Source organism: Schistocerca americana, chromosome 8 (genome assembly GCF_021461395.2).
Source record: "Schistocerca americana isolate TAMUIC-IGC-003095 chromosome 8, iqSchAmer2.1, whole genome shotgun sequence".
NCBI classification, from domain to species: Eukaryota; Metazoa; Arthropoda; class Insecta; order Orthoptera; family Acrididae; genus Schistocerca; species Schistocerca americana.
The window spans coordinates 374232525-374254882 of NC_060126.1; the positions used below are offsets into that span (position 1 = coordinate 374232525).

The 22358-nt window shown below is 43.0% G+C and overlaps 1 protein-coding gene across 3 annotated transcripts in view; it reads right to left on the bottom strand.

The window, feature by feature from the left end:
* Positions 1–22358, bottom strand: part of LOC124545370 (prolactin-releasing peptide receptor-like) — an 835248-nt gene that overhangs the window by 37171 nt on the left and 775719 nt on the right. For all 3 annotated transcript variants that reach the window (XR_006967612.1, XM_047124280.1, XM_047124281.1), the window contains one exon: positions 6110–6200. Coding sequence is in view for 2 of the 3 variants with exons in the window: in XM_047124280.1 (XP_046980236.1) it covers positions 6110–6200 (91 nt within the window). In the remaining variant the exon portion in view is untranslated. The remainder of the gene's footprint in view (positions 1–6109; positions 6201–22358) is intronic.

Genomic DNA, 22358 nt, shown 5'->3' on the forward strand with positions numbered 1-22358 from the left:
AATATTCCCTAAAATTCTGGCGTGGGAACATGTTAGCGCTCTTCCTAACATGCAACTCACCTATCACTCACATAAGCTCCCCTAAACTGTAACTAGACCACACCTGGTAGTCCATCACCGTCAGTTGCTCATATCTATTCTCACCCATACTCACATGCATTTTCTCACTCACACATACAGCCCATCTCATTGTCATTACCTCTTTGTATCTGTCACTGTCTTCTGTCTCACAGCCACTGTCTAGTATCAAACATAGGCCTTAATTTGACGAGGAAATATCTACGAATGTACGTCTGGACCAGAGGGTTGTATGGTAGGAGACATTGATTGTGGGAAAACCGTAACAGAAGAGAACAGAAGCATTTGAGATGTGGTACTACATAAGAGTGTTGAAAATTTGGTGAACTGATACAGTAAGGAATGAGGAGGTTTTCCGCATAATTGGAGGGAAAGGGATTGTATGAAAACCACAAGATGACAGAACATGTTTTAAGCTATCAGAAAATATGTTCCATGGTTATGTTATTTTTTGTTAGCCGGGGACCTAGAAGCGACGGAGAGGCTCCATCCCCACCGCAGCTGCAGTGGTCCACAACTCCATGACGACTACCGCAGTCCACCCCTCTGCCGCCCCACACCTAACCCAGGGTTATTGTGCGGTTCGGTCTCCGGTGGACCCCCCAGGGAACGTCACCATCAGACGAGTGTAACCCCTATGTTAATAGGAAGAATAGTGATGGTGTACGAGTACCTGGAGAAATTGTTTGCGCAGCAATCGCCGACATAGTGTAACTGAGGCGGAATAAGGGGAACCAGCCCGCATTTGCCGAGGCAGATGGAAAACCGCCTATAAACCAACCACAGACTGGCCGGTTCACCGGACCTCGACACAAATCTGCCGGGCGGATCCGTGCCGGGGAGCGGCGGTCCTTCCCGCCCGGAAAGCCGTGCGTTATACCGCACGGCCAACCGGGCGGGAATGTTCCATGGTACTTGAGGAAGTTATAGAGAAGAAAACTGCAGGGGAAGACAGAGACTGAAACACATCCAGCGAATAACTGAGCTGCAGTTGCTGCTCTGAGATCAAAAGATTTTCACAGGAGAAAAATTCGTGGCTCACCGCATGAAACCAGTTACAAAACTGATGCAACAAAAAAAAAAAAAAGAAAGTACGCAATAGTACCGAACGAAATATAAGAGCAGACTGGTTGCTTCTGATCGTAGAAATGGTATCTGACGTTCGTCAGATACTCCACCGGTGTACATTGGTTACGTTAGTGAAATTGTCTCTATGAGTCAGTCGGATGTGTGGAGTGAGCGCAATATGTCGTGGTAACTTTAACTAAATGGCAGACCTGCCCATTATCGCACAACGAAAAAGGTTGCCCTATTTTTTGACATCATCATGGGCTGACTAACGTATCTATATAGAATGGTGTACCACTCTCAGTCATGTAACACGATGTAAGAGGAGTGGCCATAAGAAATTTCTAATAGGCAAGGACGAGAGTCACGCCTTTTAAATGACATCGGTTTCAAATCATTCAGGAAATACTGCTGTCAGCGAATGTAGTTTCATGTCAACTTGTTTTCGACCGAGAATTGCAAATGCAGCCACATGCAGCGCACATTTTCAGTCAGTTAGCTCGCGAAAGACCCTCGCTTACAGTGGACAAAGCTACGTCTTCAATGGGCCAAACTACACAGAAGCTGGACGGTAGGTGATTGGTGGCGTGTACTGCATTACGACAAGCAGCCAGTTTACCTCTTTTTCAAACAAGGTGTCAAATGCACCGATGGTCTGATGAGGCGTTTAACCCACTGTGTGTGAAGATTGAAGGTGGTGCTGTGACGCTTTCTTGGTGCTTCTCATATCATCACTTGGGCCAGCCCATATACGTTACGATGACCCTGATCCTAATCTAATACGAAGATGAGTGTGATTGTTTTGAATTATGGATGAATCATACCAATGATCATCCTCTTCATTGTGGTATGCCTGAAGAAACTTTTAGCCTAGTGACGTTGTCAAGACTAGAGGTGGTGTTGAAAGGTTGCGTGATGTCTGCTGGGGTCAACAACGTTCTACCGATGTGTTTGTGTAACCAATGTTTCACGACTATTACATAATAGCGTATTTGTTGTATACTTCACAACTAATCCAACCTAAAACAGTACCACGATGTAAACCAAAATATGCAATATTATGTTATCATAAGTCGTATCTGCCTTATTAGCATGTATTTCGTCCCATGCGTAGGTTACACATATACAATGTTACCCCTTGCTCGTTAAAATAAGAAGCTTATATCAGATTTTGGGTCCAGCATTCCGTTCAAACATGGCATGCCAAACTTTCTTGAACCACGAAAGTCATATTGCATAGTGACGTTTGGCTGAGGAATGCGTAATATTAGGTTGAAATCTGGTGCTTGAAGATGGGTAATTGGTGAAACTAGTCACAATAATAGATGCAGACAATATTATACCCCTCCCCCAACCTAAGGGTATTGCTGGTCGTCGCTAACGGTTCTACCATGCTCACTTGGAGCATAGACATTGTTATTTTCGTCTTTACTCAACATTTACCGACTAGTATAAGTTATGGGTTCCATCAGAGAAAATACTTCGCTCAGTAGCGAAGGTTGTCTGAAATTGTATTTCTTTTAGATTCGTCACAGATGACAAACCAGAGTGTTGCTACAGTGTTATACATGTGCGAAATGCGCGACTTAGCTTACTTTGGTGTGTGGCATTTGACACGACTGATGCCAGTTGACCCGTTCTGTCATACCCTCATACTGTAATGCATCGAATCCTACGCAGAGGACGAGAGATACCGTTGCGCCATCTCCGTTGCCACACAAACCGCTAAGTAGTTGTCAAGTTGTCGCCCGCGCCATTCACCTTTCTACAGAACACCTCCATTTCATTTTCATTTATAACATCTTACGATATTCATCGACTATATCTCTGTGAGAGATAGACTAAATTGAAAGAAAGACACTGGTAATGTTGTAATTACTCGCTATACAGGTAGATCAAAATAGTACAGCATATGTATTACCAACGTTGCAGATTTGGCTGACATGAAACTGTATAGCATAGCACCAAATAGTTTTAATAAACGAATATTTTAACGAAATTTAAGGAATTCACTTCCATTCGGGATTAAATGCAGCACAGTGACATTTTACTGGACAAAACTAGCAGAACAAACGCAAGACTGCAGAACTTCTGGATTTGCGGTCGAACTACAGTAGAATTGTGTACAAAAGCTGGCAGGACGAAATTACAGAGGAAACAGCGCCATCCAGAGAAAATTGTACGTGTCACTTCAAAGCAGGTAACGAAGCTGAATTAGCCTTCAAAGAGCGACACAAACTGCCTTTCTGAATTTTTAAGTAGATATTCAAAGCAAGACCTTTCAGGATGTCAACAGATATACAGACCGTCACGAACAAGTTAAATACAGCCAAGGAAAATCTAGTGCAGGAGTTTCCTCTGACAAAATTAATTAATTAGTTTCGTAGGTTTGTGGTAATTCAGTAATGATTGAACGAACTTATTAAGTTAAATGTCATTTCTGCTTTAAGAACGAGCACTTAAGTTCTTCCAAGTGTTCCGACAGTTGCGTTAGTGCAACTTTGTCAAATCCGAAAAACAAGTGATACATCTGAGCGTCACTTATGGAGAAAACGAGAGCCTTATTCTGTGTGTACTGCGTAGCAACACATATTGCCAGATGACAAGAAAATATGTCTGAAACTCATCGTGTAGATTAAGATTTTTGACAGCTACTGTAGAAAGGTCTTTGTGTACTGCTTCGCTATAACTAAAAGTACCTAATTTTTCACTTGCAAGCCCCCAGTTAGATTAAAATTGAATATATTTTATGCTCCTACATTTCCATCCTCCTCATTACCGTCTGTGTGAAGGTGCATGTGAATGTATTTTTCGTGTTTCCGTTGGTAGCTAGCAGTATGGAACTCGTTATCTGCTGTGGCCGGTCTGGCCAACTTTGGGTGTTCAGTCAAAGCAAATAGGTTTGTGCCTTCTAAGTTGTCTATATCCACAGTGGGTAGGTTGGTACCGGAAGCAACCCCTTTGGTCTGTTCTGACTACCTGTGGAGATTCGTTGTTCTCTGGGCTGCTTAAGCACTTGACGCTGGGCAGTCGGTGAGTGTTGGCCGTAGCTTAAGACTGAGCTTCGGGTGAGATGTGTAAGAGTTCAGGCTAGCTGAAGTAGTATAGTTCACCTTTTATTACAACGATAGGTACATTGTATGACCCACAGTTTACGCAGGATAGGCCATGGTGCAATTTACCAATTTTAATAAGTGTCTTCTGGTACTTCCTTTGCGCTATCAGAACTTCTAGTGTGCAAAGGCTTCCTGCCTAGTGCCGCTGACATTACGTTACATTACATTTTCCTAAGTGTGTAGGCGTGAATGTTTACATTCTCGTGTGAATGTTTGTATTTATTACTGCAGTTTGAATTCTTTTGGTTTCACCTGTGAATTGATAAATTTGCCTTTATACTTCTCAGCATATGGCGCGAACTTGCCTTCTGTGTTGTTCAGCGGTAATCAATCGTGTTCCCTTGAGTGAATTTATGTTGTGTTGAATGTTCTGTGTAATTAATGGAGTTTAGTGTATTTTCGCGTGTGAAATTTCAAATTGTTATCGTGCTTGCTTTGTTAGTCTGAACTAGGTGCTTGGACGAGTCAGTTCAACTCTCTGCTCTCTGTATCCATCGAGGGATAAATTTCTTGCAGTACACTTTATCTCTCTTTGCGCGACGCCGTTTTGTGAAAATATTAAGGCACCTGGTAAATGTGCTACCTTTTTTTAAATATAAGATCCACGTGGTCCTCCCCACCTTGCATCGGTTTTATTTACGTGATGATATTTAAAGCAACTGCATTTGCCGAAAGATTACTACTACGGAAGGCACGAATCTCTTTCCCTGACTCTTTGGTGAAGGCGTAATGTGTCTTGAGCTCTTTGTTCTTTAGTATAGATCTTGTGTAAGTACGTGCATTTATCCTATCATCTTCCCAGAATTTTCACATACCTACCCCTTCATTTGGTCCGTCAGCAAACAATCATTTGATACAGTGTTAAATTTTACTCAGGCAACGGCAAGCGTTACTACAACCTGTTTATTGTCTAGTATTTAACTTGTGTTTTTGCTTATAATAAATTGTGTTTATGCTTCATGAGTCTCCACCAACGCAGCCACCCCTTCCGAAATTGATCTTAGAACATCAAACATGTCATTACCAAAGCGCAATATTCTTGCAGGCCCAAATTCTGAATTTTGAGTAGGCTAATAAGAATTATGTTTTAATTTAACTAACTGCTTTCATTCAGTATGATCACGCTTATAAGTAAATTAATGTCAGTTTTAATTTGATGAGAGTACTGTCATCTTAATGCTTACTACGCAACAAATTAATAATTTGTTAATTAATTTATTCCCAAGTTCGTTGGGTGGCGACCCTACACAATTTACTGTAAAAGAAAACATCAGAGCGCTTATTTGCATTAGCTGTCGGTAGTCCAGTAAGTTTAAAATGTCCCACATCCCGTTTCTGTACAACCCATTTACTGTATTAGCCGAAAACACTTTTTATCGTAGAAAAATGCCCAGCAATTTTTCTCTATCACTCAATAAGATAAATCAAAACAGTGGGACAATGAAAACTGATATTTCGGTCACAGAAGTAAATGTGCTCAATCGAGAGTTAGCATAAATGTGACACCACTGAACGCCACAAACAAGAGAGACAAAACAGAGAAATTAAGAAGCAGACCAAGTGAAGCGATACTAATGAAAATACAGAAACGAACTTTTTACCATTTTCCACTTTAATATTTACATATTATCAATCTTATTTCTTATCGTGACTATAAATATTAACAATGTCTCACTGTAAATTGAGTAAAGTGTAATACATTCGTAATAGCTACAAAATTTACGTGATAAAAATGGATATTTGCTTAGAAATTGCCGTATGACAATATAATCGGTTATAAATTTTCATACCACAATATAATTAACGTTTGAACTCTGGTCTAACTAATTATGTGTTAATAGACTTACATTGTAAATTCCGTAGATGAACGGGTTATAGCAACTGTTGCTCATGGCCAACCAGTCACAACAGAAGAAGATGATGTTGATATAGTGGTACCTGTGGACACCAGAACACATTTACTGCAGTTCACTCATTTAGAAACTCTGAAATAACTTCACTAATACTGCACAGACAGAAATACGAAGTGTTATCCTATGAAAATCTATACCAAATTCATAAAAATGGTTTAAATGGCTCTGAGCACTATGGGACTTAACATCTGAGGTCATCAGTCCCCTAGAACTTAGAACTACTTAAACCTAACTAACCTAAGGACATTACACACATCCATGCCCGAGGCAGGATTCGAACCTGCGACCGTAGCGGTCACGCGGTTCCAGACTGAAGCGCGTTGAACCGCTCGGCCACTCCGGCCGGCACCATATTCATACTGCAGTAATTACGTACCTGTGGGTTATGTTGACTAAAACTCCCTCCTTATGCGAGATTATTTTAATTACAGAGAAAAGACCTTACTACGGATAAAGAATGACTTGTACGAGGGGCTGTTTTTTTTTTTTTTTTTTTTTTTTTTTTTTTTTTAAATGCGCTCGCCCTTGAGATTGGTGTTGGGAGTACCTGAGAGGTCTGACCTTCAGTAACGTAATCCATACTTGTCAGTCGCCTGGCAGTACGAAGCTGGAGGGAAACAGGGGAAGCGTACGGGCGTGTTTATCGTACTCAACATGGATCACAAATTCCAGCAGCGCGCGTCATGTAGATATTTTCCATTCTTCTTGACAAAACTCAATCACAAACAGTTGAAATGTTGCAGCAAGCGTGCAAAGAGTAAACCATGGAGAAAATACAAGTTTTCAAAGGATGGTGAAAATGATCTTGCGGATGCTCCACATCCCAGAAGGACGTCAACTTCGAAGACTGAAACCAATGCCAGAACATCTGATGTCACGTTGCGGGAAAACCGCTGTTAATCGTTCACAAAGATTGCAGGGATTACGAATATGTCCTACGGATCAGCTGAAGACATTGTACGAAATGTTCTCGGGTATAGAAAAGTAGGAGCAAAGTAGGTGCCTCTTATGATAAGTCACGAACAGAACACTTACAGTGCAATGGCGTGTCAGTAACTGATGGGAAGGCTTTACCGAGCACGAGATTTTTTCGACAAAGCCATCATATGTGAAAAATTCTGGTTTCATCATTGTGACACAGAGACAAAACAGGACAGTGCCCAATGGAAATATCCTTCATGCCCAAGATCCTGAAAGGCCAAACGTCAACCAAGTGCAGGAACTGTTACGCATCTTGCCTTCTTCCATAAAAAAGGGCATTGTGTACAATCATGTGGTGGATGAGCATCTTATTGTTACTGCGATTTACGATTCTGACATCTTGAAGGGGTCATTAAGGAGGAAAACTGCAACCAGAAGACCACATGTTGCTCAGATGGGATGGATCCTATATCAGGGTAACGTACTAACTCATTGCCCTATCAGCACTCAAGAAACAGTCACTGAACTAGGCACGGAGGTGATGCCACATCAACGTAATTCACTGCACCTAGCCCGGTTTGAATTCCATCTATTTTCTGGAGTGAAAAAAGAGCTTTGGGATCTTTATTTTCGGATTGATCGAAAGCTAAACAACCAAATTTCGGATGTACTCCATAGACTATCAGAAAGGGGCTTTAGGGAGTGCGTTGAACATTGGACTGAATGCTGGAATCTTTGGATTTTGTCCGAGGAAGACTACTCTGAACGTCTGTAAAGGAATTTGAATAAAGGTGAACAGTATTTCCCAGTAAATGAATAGTTCTGGTAATTTTTTCACACCCCATCGTACATGATGGCTATAGAGCAGTCAATGCCTGAAGATTACACCACGAGAAGATGGTGGTAAGATGGTCACTTGACGAAATATTGTGCCCCTTGGACACTGACATCCGCTGTTCCCCAGCGAACTACACTGACAGAAAGAAAATCACAATACCATGAAAGAGATGTGCTACGTAAACGAAACTTGGTTGGCATGTTTCTACACCTGAAATTGATGTCCATCCAGATTTCTCGACTGTCGCATAAGATTGGCTGTGGTAGCGTCACTATGAGTATGCAGTTCAAATTTGCTTTGAATACACACTGTAACGACCGTGAGCGTTAGTTACCTTCTAAACTGTACGTGGTGATTTCATGTTAGCATGAGTGCCATTAAGCGACAAAAATGCCATTATCAACACCTCACTGAGTGTGAAAGAGGTCGTGTTATTCGGTTCCGAGAGACTGCATGTTTCTTCTGCGATATGGGAGAAAGACTTGGCAGACAACGGTGGTCATGGAAATGTGAGGTTGCAAGAACACCGGGCTCTCGTCGGCCACGTGGCGTTACCTAGACGATTGACCATCGTGTTTTGCGTATGGTTCTCGTGAATTGAAACGTATCTGCAGCAGCAACCTGAGCAGCAGTTGGCACCACTGTGGCAAAATGAACTGTGGCAAATCGGTTACTTCAAGGACAGCTCTGAATCAGACGCCCTGTAGCGTGCATTCCATTGACCCCACACCACCACACCACGGCCATTTGCGACTTGAGTGGTATCAAGCGAGAGCTCATTGGAGGGTGGGTTGAACGTACGTTGTGTTTCCTGATGAAAGCTGGTTCTGCCTCGGTGGTAGTAGTGGACGTGTGTTGCTGGGAAGACGGTCTGATGAGGGCCTGAAACCAACCCTCCTGGGTGCTAGACACACTGGACCTATACCTGGAGTTGTGATCTGACGTGCGATTTCGTATGACAGTAGGAGCACTCTCATGATTATCTCACACACCTTGACTGCAAATTTGTATGTCAATCTGGTGATTCGACCTGTTGTGCTGCCATTCATGAACAGCATTTGAAGGGGTGTTTTCCACTGGGATAACGCTGGCTCACATACCGCTGTTGTAACCCAACATCCTCTACAGAGAGTCGACATGTTGCCTTAACCTGGAAAATTCCCAGATCTGTCTTCATTTGAGCACATATGGGAAAGTATTGGACGACAACTCGAGTAGCATGGACTAACCGCACTTACCGTCCCTGTATTGCTTGACCACGTGGAACCGGCATGGAACTTCATCCCACAGACTGACAATCGTCACGTGTACAACACAATGCGTGAGCGTTTGCGTGCTTGCACACAACGCTGTGGTGGTTGCACCTGTGATTAATGTTCCAGCACATCACAGTGCAATGGCTTATCTCACGCTTACATTAACATGTGAGTTAACCACTTCAGTATGTTAGTTAGACAAATGTATCTCAAAATTTTCATTACTGTACATTAACTATTATTTGGTGTTGCGGCTTTTTTTTGTCAGTGTACTTCGTCATAAATGACGCCAGGAGGAGTGGGAAAAATACATCAGCTATTGTTTACTAGACACTATGGCCGTAACGAGCTAGGGTAGTTGATGAATCATCATCTCCAAATCAAGATTCTGATTCAAATCATACTTGGCCAGAGTACAGTAGCAATAATTAGAGCCGATGTTACATTGTTGTGGATTCCAAACACACCATAACGAACTCAGCTCAAAATATGTAGAACTTTTCAAATGAGATTGGTTGAATGTTCTGTATAGCATTTCAGTGATTTTATTTTTTAAAAACATGAACATATGAAAAGTTTCTCCATGTAATATGCTTGTTCTTCGATTCTATCCTTGTGTGAGGCCACAATCACTTAGATGAAAGCCCTGTTGCCTTTCTCCTTTTTCTGATAAGCGAGTGTAGTTGATTAATGACTGAACATATAAATGATAAGCATTAAAATCGAGACTTTCAACATAACGATGGAAGTACCATTTGTTTGAATGTAGCTACTGATGATATTGATGACGATGACAATGACAGGGATATCTGCGAGTACGGAATCGAGACCTTTAGCGTCCATAATGAAATATGAGATGAGCGTGTGCAAGAGGGATTAAATTTAAAGAAAGTGCAAAAATGGAATTAAAAAATAAAAGAAGTTCTTTCAATTACTTTCGTGTAGATTTACACATACACTCATGACCCTTCAGAAGTTAGATTTATACAGTAATACAAAAATACTTTAGGTTAACTGTAACTGATTCTGTAAACAGAAACTGCGTTAATAACTAACCAAATATTAGCTGCTACAATAGAATAAAAATAGTTTACTTGTTATTCAACCTTAAATTAACAGGAACATTGAAGAAATTGAAGCAGCTTTCTGTCATTTTATATTTTTGTATTGTAAGTATTGTGTTGTATACTTGGTGGTTCGTATCCTAGCATCTTACCTGCTTTCCACTGTGACTGAAACTGCATTCAATGTGTTTCTGAAAGTGATTAATGTAGTCAGTTTCCAGATCTTTTATTACTGAGTTTAATGAAATCCTGTGAAAGTTTCTGTGATGCAGCACACGTATGTTGTAGCGTGGATGGTCCCATTTTAAACATGCTCTACGTTTCCTTACGAGCGGTCTGGTTGAGAGTGCTGTGGTCCAAGTGTTCCAGTCAAACATTGCTGACAACAGACAATGTCTTTATTATCTTCAGTACATATTGCCTTATGGTTCAGTGAGTCGGTATTCGGAAACGTATGGGCAGCGGTGACGTATGGGCGGCTGTGTCGAATCGGAATGCTTTGTCAGCGCCCACCAACGCTGACGGAAGGCCGGCTGGTATCTGACGGCCTACAAGGCCACGACCTTGAGTCAGCAGTGCACTGTTTCTCTCAGTGAAGGCGACGGCCCCTCCCGATGGGATCCACTGGCCCTTGTGCCGCTAGGAACTTAGCGTTGAAGGTGGCGGATGCAGCCTGGACTGAAACCCTCGGCTGCTGCTGCCGATGCTCCATCGTCCCACGAATCGGCGCGGCCCCAGACATGAGGCTGTGCTGAGAAACTCGACGGCGATACGGAGAAGACTATTGGATGACGAGTCAGTGACGAATCTCCCCTGCCACACAATATGGCACTATTTATACCTCTCTACAGCACATTTGTTTCATTAAAGCTCGCGACTAGTCCTAACAGAGACCAGCCCTGGTGTGGTGACATTGTCTCTCCCATTCGGGCTGCTATTGCTGGGCTATCTTGTTTTCGGCTACGGTCGGCTGTCTTCGCTGTGCAGATCGCTTGCCTCTCTGTAAATACTGTATTACATATCACCACATGGGCAGATTCCAGCTCGTGGCAACTATTACAATCCTTGCTGTGGCTAACTTAAATCTTATTATTATTTTTGTTTCCTTATAACTTAGACAGTGGACTTACATTGCCTTCCTTGATGGAGAAGACCCAACCCCTTGGGTCTCAGTTTGGTCCAGTTCTCGACTGAAATCGCCTTATCGTTAATGTAGTAGTACACTGACTCAATTCCTCTTAAATACTCTGTAATTATTATGTTAGAACTGAATCTAAACATCTACTCTCCATCCTTAGCTCAAGGAATCCAATCCATAGGAACTCGAATTGCCCTTGGATTTCCTTTCTGTCAGGGTTGTCGTCTCAGATGCGTGAAGATTAGGCGAAACAAAATTAGAGTCACTACGGTGCTTCGATTTGCTATGCCCAAGGCCAATGTCACTCGACGTCTTTCATCCCGATAGTTTTTCACATGCTGATACAATTTCTCGGTCGTAATCTTCCCTCCTATGTGGCTGCCATATGACTTAAAGAAAGGCTCAGTTCCCAAGAGTGGTTGAATAATGTAAGGTTCTGCGTGGATAGAATTTCCAAGGGTTCGTTTGACCAGAATATCTGTGGCTATGTCACATTCAACAGACCATACCTTGTCATGGTGGCTGGAAAATGGAACACAGGTCCCATCACATTAAGTCCCGTTAATTAGCAGCCCACTCTTCCCCAGTACTAAATGTATTATCTCCATGAGTTCCTCTCCATTTTACCAACTAGCGGCTACCACTTCAGCGTCATAAAGCGAGTACCATCAATGTTGTACTGCCCTCTGGAACCACAGTTAGGCTGAGTTATCTCCTTCTGAAACGGAGCCCCTCGACTTTATCTCTGAACAACTGCTCCCCGTCATAACTTTCTGCACCGGAAATAAGGTGATGCTACGACTTTGGCATTGCGAAATCTTTCCTTAGGATATCACCAAGTGTGGATGATCGTCTTCTCCCACTAACAGCACTCCTTCTTCCCTTACTTGCATAAGTTTTCGAATCGCTACCAACTTCAACAGTTAGATGGGCACTGTGTAACATTTGAATATCGCATGCTTGCCTGGTATTGGTACCCCTATTTCTATGTGCAGTCATGTGGACACATGTACTGGTGCATTATGATTGTAATATGGCAAGTTCTGTCTATTCGGTTCCGTTACCAGTCGTAATTATGGCTGCAATTCCTTTTGAACCTTCCTCAATCTCCATAAGCATTGTTCAGATGCTCATGCGGCGCCTGATGGATGGCTCCCTGTAGAGTTTATCTGTTCTACCCTTGTATTCCCTAGACATTGCAGCAAGCGTTATAGCGTTCCCTTTACGCATAGTGTCTGCTTTCTTATTTGTACTGATTCCAAATCCCGTTTCAGGGTAGTAGCTGATTTTCTAGCATGTATGTATGTATGTATTAAACTGGGGACATAGGAACGACGGAGAGGATTCGTTCCCGCCGTAGCCCTCAGTGGTACACAACCCCACAACAGGCTACAGCAGTTCACTCATCTCACCTCCGCCCCACACCGCACCTACGCACCTAAGGTTATTGTGCGGTTCGGCCCCCAGTGCCCCCCCCCCCCCCCCCCCTCCGGGAAAGACTCATTCCAGACGAGTGTAATCCCAATGTTTGCGTGATGGAGTGATTATGGAGTACGCGTGCGTGGAGACAGTGTTCTCGCAGCAATCGCCGGCATGGTGTAACTGAGGCGGAATAAGGGGAACCAGCCCCCATTCGCCGAGGCAGATGGAAAACCGCCTTAAAAACCATCCACAAACTGGCTGGCACACCGGACCTCGACAGTAATCTGCCGGCCGGATTCGTGCTGGGCACCGGCACGCCTTACCACTCGGGAAACGTTGCGTTAGCCCGAAAGGTTAGCCTGTCGGGCGAGTTTATAGCATAGTCCACAACTTAGTTAGCTGCCTAAGCAAGTGTGTTATATAAAGTAGGCCACCCTCCGGACTTATGACTACTAGTGTGCCACGCCACTGTTACCTTATTCAACTGGTCGATCTCTCATTGGGCTTCTGCTGTTCTATTTGATTTTCTTACATCTTTCGTGTCCATTGTTCCAAATACAATATTCGATATCCTACCACCTGCATCAGTCCATCCTCTTTCCGCCCTCCTGGGTTCATGTGATACTAATCTGATCAATTCCTGCATATGTTCCGTCAACCGTGGGTATGCTCGAGTAACTTCGTGTGCTGTTCTGCGATATCCCCAGGTACTTCGTTTTTACTTCACAACTTCTGCACATTTGAAAACGTCTTTTCGAGCCTCCACACCACATTCCGCAACTCCACACATTAAATAGCAGACTCGTCGAGCATTTGTGACTCGACAATACTACATCCTGTTGTCTAGGAAACATGAGTCCTCCGCACCGGTGATAATTGTCGAATGCCTCTACTCCACACTCAGCGAAGAGTTACAGCACTGCCCAAGCAAACATTCTTCTTTTTTCTTTGGCTTCTCAATACAGCAATGTGAGGACAGGGACTATCGCCATCTCCCCTTCCCCTGGAAGAATACTGTCTCTCAAGATCACAGCTCATCACAATACGGTTAAATTCTACCCCACACAAACGCATAATGTTATAGGAGTCAATTTAGTAAACAAAGAAATCTTGATACCACAAAAGGGAAACAGAATATCCTAAAATCATAAAACGAAATACATGGCAATTCCTTTTTCGGCCTTAACGTGTATCGCGTTTCAAATACCTGAGGTTCTCCTTCCTCTCGTGTACCCTTTTACTACCTCTTCTTTGCTTCTTTCTTTGACTTTATTTTCATGTCTCGTGGTGTCTCTTCTGGAGCTCCCTTGAATGTTCTCAGACGCCCAGCATGCTCAGTTGCTTACCTTGTTGGTTACTGTAATTTTACATTAACTGGCGACATAGTCTCTATTACTTTACATGAACGCTGGTAGTATGTCACAAATTTCTTCGTTTTCCCCTTCTGCATCTATGGACTAGATAGCATTAGCCACTGGTCCACTTTATATTGTGGTAATGTACCCACTCGCTTCACTGATTCTTCCTGTTTCTCCAGTGCTCTGGTATTTGCTCGTTCTACTTTGTTCTTTACTTCTTTCAATTTTTAGCAAAATTTTCAGACTGATTCGCAACTTCTACCGTCCTGCCTAATCATGTCAAACTGTGATGGCATTTTCTTCCACTGCACAACCTAGAATGCCGACAATTCTGTGCTAGTGTGTACTTTGAAATTGTACATACTTACAACAATGGAAATATTTTTGTTCGAATCCGAATGATGTTCGTTCACATAATAACTAAGCATTTTTTCTAATCATCCGATGAAATCGGTCCATTCTTGCTTTAGTTTGAGAATGAATTGGATTCATCTTAACTTCTTTTACTCTCAATAATCCACACGAGTCCTTCTTCAGGTGTGATATGAAATTTGTCCCTCGATCCATAACTATTATCTCCAGTACTTCAAACTTCAACAACCACCAATTACCTAATACTTGTGTGGCTCCAATGATTTGCTGCTCTGGCATCGGCACCACATTCATGCATAAAAACAGTGATCTATTATGGTTAGTACATAAGGATTAACTGCTGGTGTTCAGCTGTGCGGTCGTAAGACGTCTACCCCAATAAAACTAAACGGTTTTGTTGCCTCTGGTAATATTCGTAGGAACACAATTTTTGATTCACACGGTGCACTAGTAATACAAATCCTCACATACTGATTGACATCATCTCTCCTTCCTCTCCATGAGTATTTTGCACTTCCTCCTTTAACTGTGCTGGCACTACCTCTCGTAGATGCAGTTTCGTCTCACTACCCAACAAACCATCATGCACACTGAACTGCTGCTGTCTTCCAAACTGATTACATTCTTCATCACCGAGCGAGGTGGCGCAGTGGTTAGACACTGGACTCGCATTCGGGAGGACGACGGTTCAATCCCGCGTCCGGCCATCCTGATTTAGGTTTTCCGTGATTTCCCTAAATCTTTCCAGGCAAATGCCGGGATGGTTCCTCTGAAAGGGCACGGCCGACTTCCTTCCCCATCCTTCCCTAATCCGATGAGACCGATGACCACGCTGTCTGGTCTCCTTCCCCAAAACAACCAACCAACCAACATTCTTCATCGGCGTTCTGTGCTGCATGCCATTCCTAAAGATCCTGACCTAATTAGTGTCTGTCTTGCTGTTGCTTTTCTGTTCAGTCCGTTCACATTTCCTTTCATCTCTCCTATTTTTTCAATTAATTTGTACTCAAGTTCACTGAGTTTCCATGCCCATCTCATCAACCTAATGGATAGATACTTCAAACATAGTGACCACTTCAGAGCAGCATGTTTTATAACCACCAAAAATTTCCTATCATATAGATAACACTGAATATATGTTCTTCCATATACCAAGCTCGGAACACCCTCTGTTGTGATGTAATTTATTTCCTCCCAATTTAACTATCTCAACGCAGGATGAACCATATGTTCCTACCATATATCTCCTGATTTAGGATGCATCGCTTGATAATATAAAGTCCTTTTGAAAGACTTGGCGTTAATACTTCTTTCAGCTCTGCAAATACTACCTGGCATTCTTCCGATAACACAAACTTCGCACACTTTCTTAACAACTGTCGTGGTATGTACGAAAATTCCCTTACAGTCTTCCTGTTTTAATCTATGATACTGAAAAAAGAATGCAGTCCCATAGTTGTTTCAGGTACTGGAAAATCCTAGACCGCACTTAGTAATCTCAGATCAGTCTTTACACCATTCTTACTGATGACATGGCCTACGTAACTCACCTCTTCCAAGGTAAAGTGACATTTTTCTGTACTCAGTGTTCATTGAGCAGCCTTTAATTCCTTAAATACTTCGCTTAATCGCTGCCTATGTCATTTCAAATCCCTTGAAAAGATGGTTATGTCGTCGAATGCATCAAACACTGATGCAGTTTTAATCCTTTCCGAACCTTGTCTAAAAAGCGCTGGACATTTTTAAATCCAAAAGGCATCTTTTTATATTCATAGTGTCCCCATGACGCTGAAAATGCGGTGCTGTTATCTCACCAGTCAATCGTTGACCTATGTATTCCCCCAAAAACCAGTTGCAGTGACTGTGGCATTCAGTAATGTGTCTAACTGATTGTCAGAATTCTGCGCTGCCATCCAAGGTAATAGTCGTTGTGGGAAAAACAGAATTCGAAATTCTCGTAATAACTTCTCCATTTGCACCCTCTCTGTTCCTTTTAAATGCTTCAACTTCCCACACGAAATGCAGTGTTAGCAGCATCCTGTGCCATCTTATGGTCCACATCTTTTGTGTGGCAGTCTTCTTCATCTGGAGACTCCAATGTGACCAGAGCGTTCCTATCCCTAACTTAATTTCTTTGGCGCAGAAGTTTTGTGTGTTGACAGGTACACATATAATTCTACAAGAAATGTATTCGCAGCTGCCAATATGGACAACCATCACCTGTATTATGGAATGACGACAATGAAAATTTGTACCGAACTGACACTCAGACCCGGATTCCTTTCTTATCGGTGTGGTCACCTTACCATTTGGCTACCCGAATATGACTCACAATCAGACCCAAACTTCCATTCATCAACCATGTGTCTACAACCCGTACTCGTACACACATTGTGTACAGGTATATTCCCGTACAGGAGACTTTTTCCTTGAAAGTCCCTTGACCAATGTTGGAGGATAAATACAATATTGCAGTGCCTGTGTTTTTCCGAATTACAATGCAAGGTATCTTCGGACAGTAATCCAAGTTTCCCCTGTACGGGAACATACATAATGGATGTTATACCCCCGTACACCCACCGTCGTCACGACTGCACAGCTATCGCTTCGCAGTCTCCCCCCCCCCCCCCCCCCCCCCCGTCCCCTCCCAGGCAGCGGAGCCGATCTCGAAAGTTTGTGTATTTATTGTCCCGGCTAGTTAACAACCATTCCCTGCCGTGTGGGTCGGGCATAACACATCTCTGAATCACGTTGTGAATCTAGTCTTGTGAACTAGCACTTGAAAATTGATCGTGTTTTTCAAGAGATATTTCATACACTTTTAACCACGACACATCTCTGAATCACGTTGTGAATCTAGCCTTGTGAACTAGCACTTGAAAATTGATCGTGTTTTTCAAGAGATATTTCATACACTTTTAACCACGACGGAACCAAAGACAGTTTTCTTTTCGCTATGGAGTATGAAATCAATTGAGTTGCAATCTCTTTTTACCGATTTGTTTTCGCGATTAATTTGATTTAGTTACTTTAGCAGTCTGTATGCATTTGTTGAATCATATTAAGTCTGTTTGCAAAAAGGTGTATCAGCTCCCTTCAATAACCCTTGAATGTTCAGATATTATTGTCTGTGTGCTATCTGATTATGGACTTCAGTAAACACTGGGAATGTAACGTATATTTCCGTTTTATTGAAAGAACTAATTTCTTAAATTAATGAGAGATGGCACCGGGGGATTAATGAAAGGAGAGTTGATCCAAGTGTGTATTGTTTCGGTATGATAACAGTCAGTCAGTACTACATTCCTTCGTGTAACTATCACCAAAGATATGCTTTCCCATGAAATTGTCATTTGCCACTAATGTCCGATAAATATGTATCAGGGCCTTACAATGTCTAAGCATCTCAATTCTAACGAAACGATATTAATTATGAGTTTGAATCCTTTCAATGTCTGTTCAGCACAAGTTTAATCTTTTAACGGGCACCATTTTTCACTTCTCGTTTATTAGCAGAATCACCTTGACAACGAGCGGAAAAGATACTAGTGTGATAAGGTCTAAACTGTTTTCGGTCTCAATACTTCAAATGGCTCTAAGCACTATGGGACTTAACATCTGAGGTCATCAGTCCCCTAGAATTAGAAATACTTGAACCTAACTAACCTAAAGACATCAATGCCCGAGGCAGGATTCGAACCTGCAATCGCAGCAGCAGCGCGCTTCCGGACGGAAGCGCCTAGAACCGCTCGGCCACTGCGTCGGCAGGTCCCAATACTATTTACTAATTCACATACAGCGAATAAAGACCTAATTCAACATAAAAGTTTCCGTATTGTCAGTAAATCTCTTCACAATCGTAAGTATACGATCGTAGTGTTTCGTTTAACACGTACAATCACCATTCACTTGAATATGAATGTTCGTACACCAAGTCACCTCTAATTGACTCCGTCTCTGAATTTATCCCAAAATAATCTATTTTCCACCACTCCAATGTCTAATCCAGTTCTAAGAATGCGATTTAGTTCGGCTTCTAATCCCAAAATTCCGACTACCACGGAGGAAGTGCAAATACAATCGCCACCACTGAAAACAAAAACTTAAGAGACCTAACACTGCTGCGCATTGGTTTATACATTACGTTCAAAACAAAACACAGCTCTGTTATGTCTTCCTTGGATTCCCTTTGTACTACTTTGCGTTACTCTATTTCGAGTATCTGCTCTTTGTAAACATTTTAACTATTACTTCGAACTACTACTACCGTTTTTTGGCTCTTAGGTCATTTCCTATTACAGAATTTAATCTAATATTCGTTTCTGAATAACCACTCTCTAAAGAGCGGTTACAATGTACACGTGCAGGCTGTAGATCCATATTCGCAACTGAGAATACATTTATTATGTTTCGTAACGGTTGTAGTTGCCTCAGTGCCTGTTCCTTCGGACATGCATGCAGGTATTCATTCCACTACACATAGTACATTCACTGATAAGTCTGGCTCTAGATTCGCCCACAGCGTCTTTCCAACGGCATTATACGCACAATTGTACGAATTAGGCCTTAATGTCATTGTCTGCATTTCAGTTGTATTGCCCTGTACAACAGATGATTCCTCTAACAGATCAACATTGACAACAATCTTTGTCAGCCACAATGTTCTCCTACTATGTTCCAATAAACGTCATTGAAGGTCAATCATGGCATGATGTTGGCAGATAACTCTAACCCTAGGATCGAGATGTAGCCCTCGTTGCATCAGACATGTCTACCACATAATGTTTGAACCTAGCTGCCCTCAACTAAAAATTCACCATCACTGGTCCTATTGGTTGTAATCACTCTCAGTTACTCCACGTAACTTCTAATTTGGTGGATTCCAGTGCCACCTACCCACTACCTCACTTGAGGCCACAGACACATGTGTCCCTGTGTCCAACAAAATCTTATACTCCCTTCTATCGGTCACACCTATTATGACACATAGCGGCCCTGTATTCGTTGTTACTGAATCCAGTTTTACAGTGAAGTCCCGTTGACGACTCTCGGGTTCCCTCTCTCCCTTTAAGTTTAATGGATATCGTTTGACCCTTCCCCAAGGCCTCGTCGGCTATTATTCCTACATCTTCACCACAGTCAATACCACCCCAACTTCTACCTTTCAGTACGCCTGTGGTCGATATTACTCCCCTTATACCTCCGTGACTGGTAACATTGCCTCTGAACATGCCCCTTACGCCCATAATTAAAACTCTTTGAGTTAGTTATGAACACTTGCCTCTGATCCTTTAACCCTGTGGGCATATCAAATTTGTTTGCACCCTAGTGTTTGTCTCACTTCAGTGGGAAGATCTTCAGGTGTCCCAGCGGGCACCCTCTTCGACATTTCCAATGCCAAACCACACTAAAACGTCTCAAATGCTTAGAATGAAATTTTCACTCTACAGCGGAGTGTGCGCTAATATGAAACCTCCTGGCAGATTAAAACGGTGTACCAGACCGAGACTCGAACGCGGGACCTTTGCCTTTCGCGGGCAAGTACGCTGATATGAAATTTCCGGCACACCGTTTTAATCTGCCAGGAAGTTTCATATCAGCGCACACTCCGCTGTAGAGTGAATATTTCATTCTAGAAACATCCCCCAGGCTGTGGCTAAGCCATGTCTTTGCAATATCCTTTCTTCCGGGTATGCTGGTTCTGCAAGGTTTGCAGGAGAGCTTCTGTGAAGTTTGGAAGGTAGGAACGAGGTACTGGCCGAATTAAAGCTGTGAGGACGGGGCGTGAGTCGTGCTTGGGTAGCTGAGTTGGTAGAGCACTTTCCCGCGAAAGGCAAAGGTCCCGAGTTCGAGTCTCGGTCCGGCACACCGTTTTAATCTGCCAGGAAGTTTCGTCTCAAATGCTTGTTGTTGGGCCTCTTGCAATATCACTTTAACCATGACCTTGTTCTGTGATAACTATTATGTACGTACTTTCAACTTTTTAATTCTATCTGCGAAATCGTCAACGAGTTGACTACACCTCCTAGACACCACACTCAGGAGTTCATGAAAAAGCCCGCATCTCGTGGTCGTGCGGTAGCGTTCTCGCTTCCCACGCCCGGGTTCCCGGGTTCGATTCCCGGCGGGGTCAGGGATTTTCTCTGCCTCGTGATGGCTGGGTGTTGTGTGCTGTCCTTAGGTTAGTTAGGTTTAAGTAGTTCTAAGTTCTAGGGGACTGATGACCATAGATGTTAAGTCCCATAGTGCTCAGAGCCATTTTTAGTTCATGAAAAAATCATGCACCGTTTTGTTTCCTGCACCTCTGCTCTCGCCCTTGTCTAAGCTGTTCAGGTGTACTGGCAACGTACGTTGCTTCTGTACAACGCACCTCTGACCTCGCTTCATCCGCCAAATGCAATTTAGCAATCTGCAACAATTGACTACCTCACCAACCCATCATCTAATCCGAAGACCAGAGATCCTCCAAGAATCTTAACACATCCTCAGGCTCTCTATCAGAAAAGAGTGAAACCAGGTCAGTAAGGGCTGGGTCCATTCTTAAACTATGTGATTTGAGCAACTCTGCTTCTCCTCTTTTCTCTGCTAAACTATTACGTAATGCTATCTCATCTGTCCTCAGTTGAAAAACCTGGTGTTCTAACGATTCTGTAGCTCGATCTCTGGTGACACCCGTGTTGCTGATTTTGCTTTTGCCTCCCCGGTATTCATTTTAAAATACACTACTGGCCATTAAAATTGCTACACCAAGAAGAAATGCAGATCATAAACGGGTATTCATTGGACAAATGTATTATACTAGAACTGACATGTAATTACATTTTCACGCAGTTTGGGTGCATAGATCCTGAGAAATCAGTACCCAGAACAACCACTTCTGGCCGTAATAACGGCATTGATACGCCTGGGCATTGAGTAAAACAGAGCTTGGATGGCGTGTACAGGTACAGCTGCCCATGCAGCTTTAACGCGATACCACGGTTCATCAAGAGTAATGACTGGCGTATTGTGACGAACCAGTTTCTCGGCCACCATTGACCAGACGTTTTCAATTGGTGAGAGATCTGGCGAATGTGCTGCCCAGGGCAGCAGTCAACAATGTATGTGTTCAGAAAGGCCCGTACAGGACCTGCAACATGCGGTAGTGCGTTATCCTGCTGAAATGTAGGGTTTCGCAGGGATCGAATGAAGGGTAGAGCCACGGGTCGTAACAGATCTGAAATGTAACGTCCACTCTTCAAAGTGCCGTCAGTGCGAACAAGAGGTGACCGAGACGCGTAACCAATGGCACCCCGTACCATCATGCCGTGTGATACGCCAGTATGGCGATAACGAATACACACTTCCAATGTGCATTCACCGCGATATCACCAAACACGGATGCGACCATCATGATGCTGTAAATGGAACCTGGATTCATCCGAGAAAATTATGTTTTGCCATTCGTGTACCCAGGTTCGTCGTTGAGTACACCATCGCAAGCGCTCCTGTCAGTGGTCAAGGGTAACCACAGCTATGGTCTCCGAGCTGATAGTCCATGCTTTTTCAAATGGCTCTGAGCAGTATGGGACTTAACTACTATGGTCATCAGTCCCCTAGAACTTAGAACTACTTAAACCTAACTAACCTAAGGACATCACACATATCCATGCCCGAGGCAGGATTCGAACCTGCGACCGTAGCAGTCACGCGGTTCCGGACTGCGATAGTCCATGCTGCTGCAAACGTCGTCGAACTGTTCGTGCAGATGGTTGTTGTCTTGCAAATGTCCCCATCTGTTGACTCAGGGATCGAGACGTGGGTGCACGATCCGT